The sequence below is a fragment of the Cimex lectularius genome, unplaced genomic scaffold, assembly GCF_000648675.2.
Source record: "Cimex lectularius strain Harlan isolate CLEC.00 unplaced genomic scaffold, Clec_2.1 scaffold26, whole genome shotgun sequence".
Taxonomy (NCBI): domain Eukaryota; kingdom Metazoa; phylum Arthropoda; class Insecta; order Hemiptera; family Cimicidae; genus Cimex; species Cimex lectularius.
The window spans coordinates 2,233,246-2,247,600 of record NW_019392721.1 but is presented as its reverse complement, the minus strand read 5'-3'; the positions used below and the strand labels follow the sequence as shown (position 1 = coordinate 2,247,600).

Sequence of the window (14,355 nt, the reverse complement as noted above, 5' to 3'; positions counted from 1 at the left end):
ACAATTACACAGAAGACGAACAATTTGAGCCCTGAAGATGATCTTGATAAGAGACGAAACGTTGGCACGATAAAGAAAATGTTTTTCTGAAACCTACATCACACCCAACCGCATCTCACGATATCTGAATAACTATCGATTAACGGTCACTAATCTCTACATATAATAAGATACTTTCCGTTCTGCTATCGAGAATGTACAATGGACATTGCTTAGATTTTAATACAGTTGAAAAACAAATCGAAACATGAATTCTTACTATCAATATTTTTAATAATCGATAATATTGTTTTTCAGAAACTTTTAATTGATGTTGAGGAAATGGGATTTTAAAAGCCTGCAGTCTTTCTAACAGAAAATGCATTAATGTAAGAATAATGCCTGGAGAGTTTATCATCCCAACTCTCTCATTTGTGAGAAGGTATTCCAGAAATTATGTATCTAATAAGGTCTTATAAAAACTAAAATTACCTTCAAGTATACTAATAAAGTGCATAACTTAGACAGACGAGGAAAAGTTGTTTGCAAACTGGGTAAAAAAGAAGGTTGAAAATAGAAAGAAAGGACTTTCTGTAAAACACGTAAAGAAAAAGCCATAATAAAGTACAGAAGACGAAACGACTTAGCTAATTAAACACAAGCATAATACTTGTTAAGCTTATAGGTTGACTTTTTTAATGACCTTGTGTGGTATGCTTAAGCTAAGGAATTTTTATGAGAAAATAATGAAGGTCAGAAAATCCCAAGACAAAGCTAGGAATCGAACTCGGGACCATTTACTAACCTTCTTTCTTTCGAATATAGCTTTTCCCGTTAAATTAACCCTTGTTCGTATCAATTCAACCAAATTAAAATAGAAATAATTTTGTTTTACTTATATTTAATTTTATGGAATTCTGAATTTTAAATGTAATTAATTCAATTAATTATACTTTTATCTAAAGTCTTGGCTGATATGAAAAAGTAGTGTCACGACCGGGATTCGAACCCACGATATTCAGTTGAAACGCCGGAGCTCTAACCCTTGAGATATCGATTCACACGGACAACCTCCACCAGCTGAGGGTCGTGGGTTCTAATCCCGCTGGTGACTATAACTTTTTCATCCCAGCCAAGATTTTCGATAAAAGTATAATTAATTGAAATAATTAAAATATGTCCATTATGACCGATAAACATATAAGGATTAATGTAATTAATTTTCACATGGTAAGAAAAATTCTCAAATATACAGGATTACTTTTACCTGCTTATTTTTCATTCTATCCCCTAAGTTATTTAATGCTTAAATAAAGGGTTAATTTGAAGTTACAAAAGGGTAAATTTGAAATTAAAATAGCTGATTTCAAAGTAAAAATGGTTTATTTGAAGTAACAAAGGATTTGAAAATTAAAAAAGATTAGTTTGAAATTTAAAAAAAAATTATTTTAAATTAAACCAGTTTATACAAAAGTGTATCCTGCATATTTGAGAATTTTTCAATTACAACTAAAATATAAAAAAATATGTACAACTAAATAGTTAATTTGACGGAATAAAACTATACAAATTACCAAACCCTGAAACAAAACTGACTAAAGCACGAAACATTACAATGGGTATAATATTTTTATGAACCAATTTAATTATGTTGTACATTCGTCGTCAAAATTTTTAATATCACTTGGGTCATTTTAATCAGTCACTTTTTTAATTATACTGTTGCAGAAGAACCAATGGACCTTGAATCAAACGCTTTTTGTTCGAAGGATTTTTTTTTGTTAATTTTAAACTAGGGACTTTGTAAGTAGACTTTCATGAGGTGTTGATACCATTTTACAGACGAGGACACACCAATGCCGAGGTACACCACCGTCAGGTATGAGAGACCCCGCCTCCCATTCACGTTCGCACCGTGGCACCCAATTTATCCAGCCCTGGTTTCAGAACCAATTTACCCCTCCCATTTAAATCGGGACCAATTTACAATGTCAATTGCTATAATTTGTACTTCCAACGCCGTTGGATCCCCTTCCAATAATGGGGGGAGAATATATTTAAATTAATTTCAATATCATGAATCTGTAACTCACCATAGACACAGGTATCGAGGGTGGTGTCCCGTTGTGGTAAGGGTACGGTGACACAAGGTAGCCCATGTTGAATGCAGAACTGTGTGGCGTAGGGTCGGATTTTCCTGTAAAAAAGAAAAATAATCGATTAAAGCAGATTATAATGACTTCCTTCTCACTTTAATAGAGCAAATTGCTTAATATCCTATTATTATATATTCGGTGTACTTCCACATTCCACTATCGCAAATCTTCGCATGCTCTAAGCATTAATTTTCCACATTTTCTATTATTAACTTTTTCATTAAAAACTGGGCGCACAATATACAGGGTGTTTCATAAACTATGCGCGAAACTCAAGGAGACGATTATTCAGCTACTTTGCAAGAAAACGTATTCTATACTTTTTTTTAAAATCTCAATAGTATCGGAGATATTTATAAATTAATTTCTTTTCTCCAAAACGCTTTTTTTTAAGGGAATGTATGAATGGAAATATATGAATAAAGAAAAAGAAAAGCATTTTAGCATGATTTTCTTATTCAAACCCTATTTTCCAATAATGATCATTTTATCCTAGGAAAAAGAACATGGTTTTTCAAGTTTATTACATGAAATTTTTCTTACTCGTATAGCCCATGGTTTACCGCATAGTTTATGAATACTTTTTATTGGGCAAGAGTAATTAATGACACTTTTATCCTAATTTATACAATAATATTGATAGTCCATAAACGCCAATGTTTTCACAAACAAACGCGCAAGTCCTCGTCCTTCGAAAGGTAGACATAAAATATTGCGCAATATCAACCCTATACGGTACAATGAAAAAATATGGCGCAATAAAAATTAAATTCGTTCAAACTTTTGTTCAATCATTAAGGAAACTTCAATATTAACCTTAAACCTTCAAAAATATTGCGCAATTATATTTATGCAATATATTTGACCGTATAATGCCCGCCTTAAACAAAAATTCACATTGTTACGATAAAATCATTGACGAAAAATATTGATTAATTTACTGCACATTGATTGAAGAAGGTAGTCTGGAATAAAATAGATCATTGATAAGTTGGATTGGACGTAGTAAATGGCTAACTTATAGTTCTCGCCTCAGCAGTTTTTTTAATTTTGTTATATAATGTAAATTGTTCAAGGAGTCTAGAAAGTAGGCTGATGATAGGTATGAAGAAAAGAAATGGTCTTTTGCCAAACAAAACTAACAGGAAAGGTAAAAACATGTACACGTGGCCTATACTTCTTGACTTTTTTTATGTTGCTCATGGCTTGCAAAAGTTTGACTGAATATTAAACTAATGTTGATGCAGTCAAGTGGTCTAGAAAGTTGGCTGTCTGCATCAGTTTGAAGGTTTCGAAGCAAGTAAATAGGTCTTTTGCCAAAGACAACTTACAAAAAAGGGGATGAAGGGCACAAGAAACACATTTCCTGTTGTTTTTCCCTTTCAATCTTGACTTGGTAACATTTGAAAATTTGAATGCTTACAATTAGACCAACGATTTGTTGATATGACGAATAATCAATATAATAATTATTATTAGTAAAAACAGAAAAGAAACCCTGTGTGTAATATCTGTCACCTATCACTCAAGGCCTTTTTGTTTATCGCCACTTAGTGTAGGACCTATTTATTACCAATGTTTTCTTTACACTCGAGAACCCTGTTTGCCTTTCAAGTCGACGCCGAATATCTTAAATTTATTTATAAAACTCTTGTCGCCTTACTTCTCCCGACAGGGTAAACGAATTTAGACCGAGACGAACAAAAGCGTATGAAATCTTGATTAATTTGTAAGGAACTTAGGGAAAATATGTAAAAAATAAATTGAAAACACTTTGATCCTAATTTATACAATAATATTGATGGTCACTAAACGTCAATGTTTTCACAAATGCGCGCAAGTCCTCGTCATTCGAACGTTAGACATAGACTAAAAATATTGCGCAATATTAACCCTACACGGTGCAATATTAGCAGGACTCATTGTTTATCTAGAGGAAGAAGTATTTAATGAGCAATCAATCATTTTTCAGTCGATTTATATCAAATTAAAAACATCTGAACCTTAATATTGTAAGTAGCCCCGTTCAATATTTTAACATTGATTAAAACTGATCCTCAGGATCTCACTTTGCCCGTCGGAGGTGCTGCGGCCGAGAGACTCCGCCCAATCACGAACAAAGCGAAAGGCCTGTCAACCCGTCGGAAAGTATATGAGATCATCAAATTCAGACGCCGGCCAAACAAGGCCAATTACATTTGCAAATTTTGATATCGCCTCCGACTAATTGGATCTTTCTGCCGGGATAGCAGGGGCCCGTCAGTAAACCATGCTATCGCCGTTTGTTCTCAAATAGAGATAATGTTCGCCCCCCGTGCAGGGTTTTCCTTTATTATGCCGTAATTGTCGGGTGTTCTAAGGAGTGTTTATCGCCTAAACCGTCTTATCACCCAGCGACGCGCTTGTCGTTTCGAAAAACGTCCCTTGAAACTACTTAATTCAATAACTGTTTTATGATCCTTAAAAAAAAAAAAACTTACAAGTAGAGTATAGTACTGACTGAAAAATGCATGAAATTAAAATTAAGTCAAAATGAATTACAATTTACACTCTAGTATATCGTTCAATTGAGAAATTTATGGTACATACAAACATGAGGCTTGGTTGAATTTAACTTATATATTTTCAACGCGACATCGGTGAAAATTTCTTGTTATGCTATGTTAGAGTTTATTTAGCTACATCCTACATCAATAACCGAGCATGATTTAATTAAGTCTCGCGATCTCGTGCGCCGGCTTAATGCTTAGGCTTGACGTTAAAACGACTAAGTTGACATAGTACTGTTCGAAGAAACCGATCTGAATTCTGACTTCTTGATGTGTTCTTTGAATAATCTCGTTTTAATATTTTTTTTCATCTGTACGTTTTATTTGTGTCGAGGTTTAACTACGATGCGCATTTTCTTGTTTATTGGGTTATAATCGTTAAACTTGAATATTGCCCTGAGTCGCCTGGCGAATTGTCATCTATCGGGTTGTCCGGAAAATAATGCAGGATTTTAAGTTTTCATTAAAAAAAATCTATATAAAATATTCTGTTTACGTTTACAGGATTACTCATTNTGGGAAATTATTTTGATTAAAGAACATTGCTTTAAAGTAACTAGTTTCTTTTTTTTTGTTTAATACCAAAATCCTGCATTATTTTCCGGACAACCCAATATTTCCCCATGTACAAATGTGCATAATGTCTTCATGTGTAAATTTCAGGCTTGTTAACCTAAAAAGAACAATTGTAAATCAACAGCAGCATGGGATTTTTGCTGTGTTGTTCGGATAGCTAATTTGAGTCAACTTTTATTGTTAGCGCGGAGCATAAAACGCGTTAAATTACGATTATGTCCTTCTAAGAGGGTTTTTTTTCTTTCGGCTTGTCAACGTTAAAATTCTTGGCTCTATATTTCTAGACGTTTACAAGTCTCGTCCTCGGTCTCTAGAAGTATTCTTATATCCGATATTGTATTTAAATCGTTTTGTCCAGCCCTTGCACCTCGACAATTTTTTGTTTGGATAGCAGTTATTTTTTCCCACAGGGTACATGACTGTCAACCGTTGGTGGAATTGTCAAGAGAGCGGTGACAGCTATACGACACACACGCACCGGCTTCGTGCTATAACAGAGGCTTTTTTCTATTCTCAGTTTGGCAGATGTGCACCGGCAGTCCTACACGTAAGTCCTGTGGCTTGTTTGACATGAAACTGTCCACGGTTGATGGATCACTGTTTTCAATAGGTTTACAACGTTTATGTCCCCGCAAACCGCAACTACGTACGATGCCATTCGACTAAACACTCTATATTTTTTTCTGTCCACCCTATCATTCCTAATTTACATAAAAATAAACCTTTTCTAAATACAATCATACTAAAATCCCAGCAAGATAGTTTGTTCTTAAATTTTAATAATATTTAATTGAAATTAATGAAGATTAAGCCAGAAAGAAAGTCTAGGCTATCACTTAAGTTTCGCTTTCACGTGTTCAAACAATACGACTAGCGCGAGGGAAACATGCGGACATTCAGTGATATTGATAATCCACTATAACGCATCTGAACCAAACACGACGAGAATGCATGGATTAGGCAACAAGAACAACAAACTGACTTGAAAGTTGGCAAAAATACTAAATGTTCAACAAATACAGCTGAGTAATAAATTTCTGGAAAGGTTATCTTCAAGTCAATTCTGTTTTGAAATTTCTCGAATATTCATACTGCTAGCTAAAAAAAAATCAAGTTTATAACTTGTAATTTGGTCGATTCTTATCATACTGTTCCGCCTAATCTCGCTGTTTCCGGCTGAAGTGTATCGACATTTCAACGTCTTCAGTGTTGGTTTGTGAACCGAAACCATTCCCGGCATAACTCCGGAAATCATTTCTTATTTCAATAATGAAGATGACTTATGGTTATAAAGATTATTATATGGAGACCGTGAGTTGCGTTCTGGTGTGACGTAGGCTTTAGAAAAACATTTTCCTTATCATGCCAGGTTTCGATCTTTATTGAGATCATCTTCAGGGCTCAAAGTGTTTGTTTTTTGTTTTCCGTGAATATGTGTCATTCTTGTGCGTCGTGAGTTTAAAGAGTTATAAAGATTGTCCCATAATATAATGAAATATGGCCATTGTGTGACTTAAACGCCATATATGATCCTGATCCTCATCATCATCATCCAACTTAATTGAGGGCGGTTTCCATAACGACGGGAAATTCCGAAATTAGAAAGGTCTACTTTTTACGTTTCAACGTACTAAAATAACAATATAAAAATTGTAATTTGGTCGTTACCGATCATTTTGGGCCTATCTTCAATGTTTTGGACTGAAAGACGTGTATCGACGTTTTGCCGACTTCATTGTTGGTTTGTGAACCCAAACAAGTCCCAACAGACCTCAAGAAATCATTTCAAAATTTAATTTCATTTGGATTGGATTTACATTTGAAGTTATTTATGTAAGTCCAACTCCCAGATGCATACAGTTGAGCATATCACTCCTCGCAGTCCACCGGCTATTAGAGCTTTTTTATTTGCATTAAATTACTGGCAGGCCTCGAGAATCACATACCCTGGTTGTCAGACCTCGATCTTGACCGTCCATCCAACGGACTGGGCTCCGAGTGCTGTCATCAGCTTGGTAAATTCAACACCCAACGCATGCAGTTCCTAGATTCAAACCCATCCACAGTCTCAATCATTCTTAGATACATTCTTTCCTATTTAGAAAACTTTCATTCAATTAGGGTGGTGCAGTACTCAATATCCTTCCTTTAACCAATTAACCTAACTGAGGATCGATGACTCAATATTCCGCCATCAGCCCTCTGTTACTACACTCACGCCAATAAATTCTTTCACTCTAAACGAAACACTACATTTCATAAATCAACTCTGTTTCCTCTAAAAATCAGAAAAGGGGGCCAATAGATTCGCGGCCTTATACGAGCAGAATTCTTATATTGGACGGCTTCCTACTTGCTTATTATGCAGCCAAGGAATGACATCCTTCAATTATGTGGGACACATTGACATGCTCTGCATGCCGAACACATAGGCGGGCTTTGGCCCAAAATTAAGCGTCCGTTTGTCAACCGCGTATGACCATAGGTAAATCGGGTTAGGATGATCCTTATTCTACGGTTTAGATTCTCCAGGGCCACGTATCAATCGTGCTCCTGACGTTCACCCTTCGTAACGAATTTAATTTTATTAGTATTGCTTATATTATAAACAGTAATAGATTGACGGCATGATGATGAAGTTGTGCATATAATGGTCACATATGATGAAATACGACCCTTATATGAACCTCTTTTATCATCACTGTCTTGCTTAAATGATCAACTAAGGGCGGTTTGTGGCCAGTGTAATTTTTATGAAATCAAGATACACTGAAGATGTCGAAAAGACCCAGCTGTGATAGGCAACCAAAAAGATCGCTAAAGACCAAATTACAGATTCATTACTCTACAGGACATAGGAAGATATCCCAAAATGAAAAGTTGTATATTTATAAAGAAATTATTCTTTTGATCTGGTTGAAAAATATTATTAATGGAAAACATGTATTTACCTATTTGGTTCCATGAAAATGCGGAATGATAGTGATTATTTCTAAATCACTTTTAAGATAAATTTAAGTCAAGTCGAGTACTAAAATACCAAAAATTCAATTATTTTTTCATATATCTTTATAACTGCAACTAATTATTGCAAGGTCGTTCACAGAAACGTCTAGCCTATCTGTAAATTATCCACTCTTCTCATTAAGCCGGATTTCATGCGGAAAGATTGGCCGGCCGTCTTTGCAACCGGCGACGTTAAAAACCAACATAAAAGGGAAATTAGTTTTCAAAACAGAGATTGTCCATTAACGGGAGGGACGTGATTATTTTCAAGATGTATTTTTCGTTCCGAGTCACCACGTTTCTGCCGTGTTCAAGGTTGTGAAATGGATCGGGACCTTTTTCCACACGTTACACGTATTTTCCACACATTACTCCCGACGCTCGTCTCCCCAAGCCGGTCGTAGAACCCTGGTAACACGGGCAAACTGAATTTTTAACAGATGGCTTGGAGTTATAGGCTATTGTTTTTGAACCGAGCTTCGAATCGATTTTTTTTAAATTATTCTTTTTCGTAGGATTCTTTCTCATTAATGGCTTTAGTTAAACGATGTCCTTTTCTATTTTTAAAGCCTGGCTCTTTACGGCTATAAATAAGCATGAATTTGCGAGCTGTCTTTTAGCCATTATGGACTGAAATATGGGCGAAGTTAAGAAAGATGAGAGGAGGGTAGAAGGGCGTGGTTCAGGAATGCAGCCCTTAACTGCACCCTATTTGTTTTACCTTATTGACTGAAAAATAACACAGTCCAAAGTTTTAAAGAATTTAAAAATTAAATCCGTTCATTCCCAGCAAGTTGGCATTACAAAATGATCCACTAAATTTTGTTTAACCTGTCTTTTCTACGAGGATGTAAACTTTTTCGATTTGTGAAATGACTTATTATCCTTTAACATCATGTAATTCACGCTAATTGGTTCACAAAATTGTCAAAACAAAAATAAAATATATAATTTTTGACGGTTTGAATTCCATGTTTTAGCGAAGTTGTACAGTGACAAACAATAAGATTTGAATGTTTTTTAGTTTAGCAACAAATTTTGACCACTTATATAAATTGCCTAAGGGATGTGTTTTTTCTGAACACAAAAAATTTTCTTTTCTCGAGGTCATCAGTGATCTCCCTTTCTTCTACTGCCACCTAATATTGCATATTTGTGGAATTGCACAAAATCAATATCAATTGAAAGTTTATCGTAACAAATTTTTTCAGAGGTTTTCCTAAAAGGAAGTGTTTTGCACCAATCACGGTTTAAACTTGGTTCACCGGAACCTGGTTCATAATTTGAACCAAGTTTTGAATGTGCTGAACTTTGACCATGATAAAGTTGGCAGAGTATAAGAGTATGATCAGCAAAGCAAGTGCACACCTTGCCTCACCATGCTTATTTCCCTGACGTATCGATATCAATGGGTGTTAAGTCCTTGAAATATGAGTTTTCTTGAGGTATTATATATCCTCAATACAGAAGTATAAAGTAAAATAAATGTGGTTTAAGTGAAAACTACTCTAAGGGATTAAGGTACTGCGCAAGGCTACAAAGAAACGCAATATCGTCCGTAGAACGTAAGTTTGAATAAATCATTTTATAAAGCTAATGGCTCGTAATTTTATGAGTAGTTCGTTAGCATTAGTAATTCAATGTTTTATGTATTTATGTACATAGAGGCTGTTAATGTTACATATATAGTCATCAATTTTGTCGATCTAATAACAACGTAGTTCTTCCAAGGCTGATTTATGAAAGCAGAACATTTTTTTGTTATTATACTAGTTTTAAATACATTTCTATTGTAGTAAGTTTGTGACCGCATTTTAAGATTTCGCTCAACTATAAATCTTTTCAAAGCACACCTACATTGAAAATTAATGTTGTGGAATAATGCGCGGTTTGTTCAACGAAATTGACCATCATAAGAGATATGATTTAGGCAGGGAGACTAGCTGAGATAATACAGACCCGCTTGTATGTGCCAGGTCGGCTTATTTCCAGTCGAACCAACCTAACAGGCTGATTAGGGAGAGCAGGTACGCCCAGTCACAATGTGTCCAAACGAGCCATTGTAACACTGGCCTCAAGTCTTCGTTTTTTTCCACCTCGCTCTCCCGTATTCTCTCCTTCCTTTTCTACCAACCGGCCCACCAAAAGTTTTACTCCCAGCATAAACATAATTCAAGATTTACCTCTTCGGCGATATTATTATACTTATGCCTTAAATCTTCTGAGGGTCGGCATGTGTGGTCTCTTGTTGAATCTGTTGGGCCGGCTAACGCGATTCCGAAGCGGTCGTTAAACACCAACTGTTTTACTGTGTTGTAAAACGACACTGGACAACAAATACTCTCGGCTTTCTATTGGAGGCTTTAAAATAAAATATAAACAACAATTAGGACTGAATAATTTCAACAATTAAACCACCTTACGTTGTCCCAATTAAAAAAGCTGCTTGAACCCAGGATTAAACGCCTATGCCATCCTCACCGAGGAAACGCATAAAATTTAATAACCCTTGAAACATCTAATTTAGATTTTAAATAATTTTACGGTTATATTTGCGGTTAAGCCACACACTTAGCTTTTATTACATCCGTTTTAATTACGGGAAGGCTTGAGTTACATAGTGTTTAAGGACATAAATTATAACTGATGGCCTTTGTTGAATGCAAATGGCGAGCTTGTAGGCAGGCTTGGAGACCGTCCAATTATGGAGTTTTGTTTTGCATATGGAGCTCATCCGTCCGTCAAGGCTTAACAAAGAGCCTAATAAAGGCATTTGGATGTAGATTTCCAGCCCGTCTACTCGCTATATAAATATCGAAGCAAAGTTACAACGTATGTTTACTGGAAATAGCGACCCGGACCGAGAAAGGGCGAGATTAGATAAAGAAGGCGAGAGAGATCGGATCCAGATTGCTTCGGAAGAACTCAGCCTACCTGGATTGTCAGCCAAGAGCCGTATACTGTTTGATGGATCGTCCCCCTATGATAATCAACTCCCCACAATAACTATGCTGCAGAAATGTAAACCCTTATCTTAAAGCTCGTCTTAAATGTCTTAACCGAAGAAATTCCATTCATAGAAACACCCAAATATAATTTTTTTCCGACTCAATTCTAAGAAATTGTCTAACCCTAATGTTAAACAATTATACATTAAAAGTATCAATGATATCATTAATTGCACTATGGGGCGCCGGTGGTTTGAACGGCGTAAATCGCTGTACGGTAAGGTCCCGGGTTAGAATCCAGTGCTTTCATCTAATGCATTCGACACGACATACATAAAAATGTTTTGTCCCTCTCCAAAAAGCATTCACATTATGAATATATGTGTCTCTTAGTGACCTATTGTTTCATAATTTGTTTAAGTCGTGAGGGTCGGTCAAAATGAAAAGTAGTTTAGAAAAACAACTTTTTCATGCCGCCGTTTCGACCTTCGTTCGGGTCATCTTCAGGATATAAAGTGTGGTTCTATTCTTGTGGTGTCATATCACACACATCCAAAATACTTTCACACAAAACCAATATGGCACTACAAGAGAACCACACTTTATACCCTGAAGATGACCCGAATAAAGGTCGAAACGACAGCAAAAAAAATGAAAACGGTATTTTTCTAAACTACCTTATTATTGACGCTCCTCACGACTTCAACAAATTATGAATAAATATCGTCCCTACAATGTCTAACTATTGAATGTAAAAAAACTCAATTTTTCAGCTTCGAAACCTTACTGTTGCATTAGACCCGTACACTTTGTGGCAAATCAATGAAGCTCAAGCCCCTTTAGCTGGAAATGGCTTTGTTGAAGTATGGAATATAAACGTTTTCCTATGTTCTACTAAGCCAAAATATCGAACATTTTTAAGCAATTTACAAACTATGGAATTTGGAAAATTATTTAGTTAGACGTAGATAACAGACTCCAAAATCCATGCATGACATATCCAATATGCCATATTCGTTGATAGATTTTGTAAATATCATTAAGAGTATGCAATTAATACATTGGATAATGACGAACATAATATATTCGCTCTTTTGAAATGGAGAAACTAGAAAAATCACAAATTAGAAGTTTGTTGCCAAGTGACGCACATGAATTTTCAGTAGGCGAAAAAAGTAAATAGGCAAATCTTTATAAAATCGTAAAAATGATTAAAACCTGCTTAGGAAAAATTTACAAAAATTACCGTTTTGGAAGTACGCCGATTTTGGAATCACAATTAAATGAGTTTTGTTAGGTTTTCTGAAAAGTACCGGTTTTCCCATTCGATAGTTGAACATTGATATTTAGTCATTCTTTCCAAATAAATTAATCTGTTCCAATCACGATATGACATTAAAGTTGTGAAAGGAGAACATTTCTGAAGATTCATCGTTCCTATCATGTTAGCCTGTCCTTACTGTTTTGGCCTTTCAGCTTCTCGCTATCATCAATGTCTGTATAATTACGATGTTATAATACAGGCCTACAAATGAAGATTGCGAGCAGGAGAAATGGCTTGACAAAGCACGGAAATCCAACAAGAAAGCATTTCTGCAAATTTGTTTTACCTTTCATGATTTGTAATGTTTTAACTTTTGTATATGGCTAATGCTCTTATCTTTATAATTAATAGAAAAGGACTAAATATTTCTTTTAAGGTTTGTACCCTTTTGCGATGGAACCTCATTATATATATTTTTCAGGTAAATTCAGAAAAACTTTTAGTTTGCTGCAAATAAAAGCGTTTCTGAATTTACCTGAAAAATAATTAAAAAACAACTACATGCAGCCATCAAATAAATATAGTGACGTAATTAAGAATGAAAGAAATTTTAAATTATTTATTGATTTGATTTGTCCGGAAAAGTGTCTGTGAATGAATTTCTTCCTTTGATATTTAGTTTTTCTTAATATGAAACTCAAGTCCGCACACCAACAAAATTCTCGCCATCTTCAATGTCTGTGTCATGCCTGTGAGAAATATAAGCCCAAAACTGAAAATGACGAGAAGTGGAAATGGCTTGACAAAATCCCAAGAGGAAATCTCACTAGAAAATATTTCTGACAATTTGTTTTTCCTTCCACGCGATTTGTAAAACATTCCCATTTTTCGTTTGGTTTTTTCTCATTTTATTTTATTACTAAGAATTTACTTTAATTTAGATTTTCGATTATGTAAATTGAGTATAATCCTTTTTAAAAAATGAAAACTATTGAAATTAATCTTTTTATGAGACTACAATTAATTAAGGTTTTTAGTTGAGATGAAAAAAAGTTAATGGCACGAGAGGGATTCGAACTTTTCATCTCAACTAAAAACCTTAATTAATTGATCAAGCGGACCGCGAAATTAGTGAATTTTTATGAGAGTTGGTGTCCGAGTGGATCGAAGTCACGACAGCTCAAGTGGTAGAGCAACAGCGTATTTAACCGAAGGTCGTGGGTTCGAATCCCGTTCGTGACACTGACTTTTTTATCTCAACTAAAAACCTTAATTAATTGAATGTTACTATTAATATTACATTATTTTCTGCGGACTCTTTAGAAAGAGGCATTAGTTCACCGAAATGGGCCTTTTTTGTGAGCTTGTCAAGTTTCGTCAAAACTTGTCAAGACCTTCTATCCCCAAAGGTATTTTAAGCAGGACGCCAGTTAAGCAGACTCTGTTTCCGGATCGGCTCGACAGGTAATGTACCTTCTAATTGGTTCGAAAGTAAGGAAAACCTTCCAGGTATTAAACGTTAACCAAAGGCAAGAATGAAAGAAAAAACCTTACGTTAAAGCGTAAGGAAATAAATACTGCAAAATCCATACACGATAGAGCAAATAAAAACAAGCGACAAAGCAGTGTAAGAAACAAAAATAAACCAATACCAATCTTATTATATTCTATTGAGTGTGAAGTCGAAAAATGGGCACCTGTTTTTAATAAACTAGGAGGGGAGAATACATAAAGAGGGAGAGAGAGACAAAAAAAATTGTTGGCCTAACGTGTTGTAACAATAAAGAAGGGAACAGGTTGATAGATTAAAGAGCCGTCTGTAATTATATGCTTGGGGTTTGATGGTATGGAGTACAGTCGTTTCAGAAGCAACAGAC

At 35.1% G+C, this 14,355-nt stretch overlaps 1 protein-coding gene across 1 annotated transcript in view; it reads right to left on the bottom strand.

Annotated features, from left to right (window-relative positions):
• Positions 1 to 14,355, bottom strand: part of LOC112126812 (protein pangolin, isoforms A/H/I/S-like) — a 65,688-nt gene that overhangs the window by 34,257 nt on the left and 17,076 nt on the right. The window contains exon 3 of the mRNA XM_024226662.1: positions 2,073 to 2,176. Coding sequence (XP_024082430.1) covers positions 2,073 to 2,176 — 104 coding nt within the window. The remainder of the gene's footprint in view (positions 1 to 2,072; positions 2,177 to 14,355) is intronic.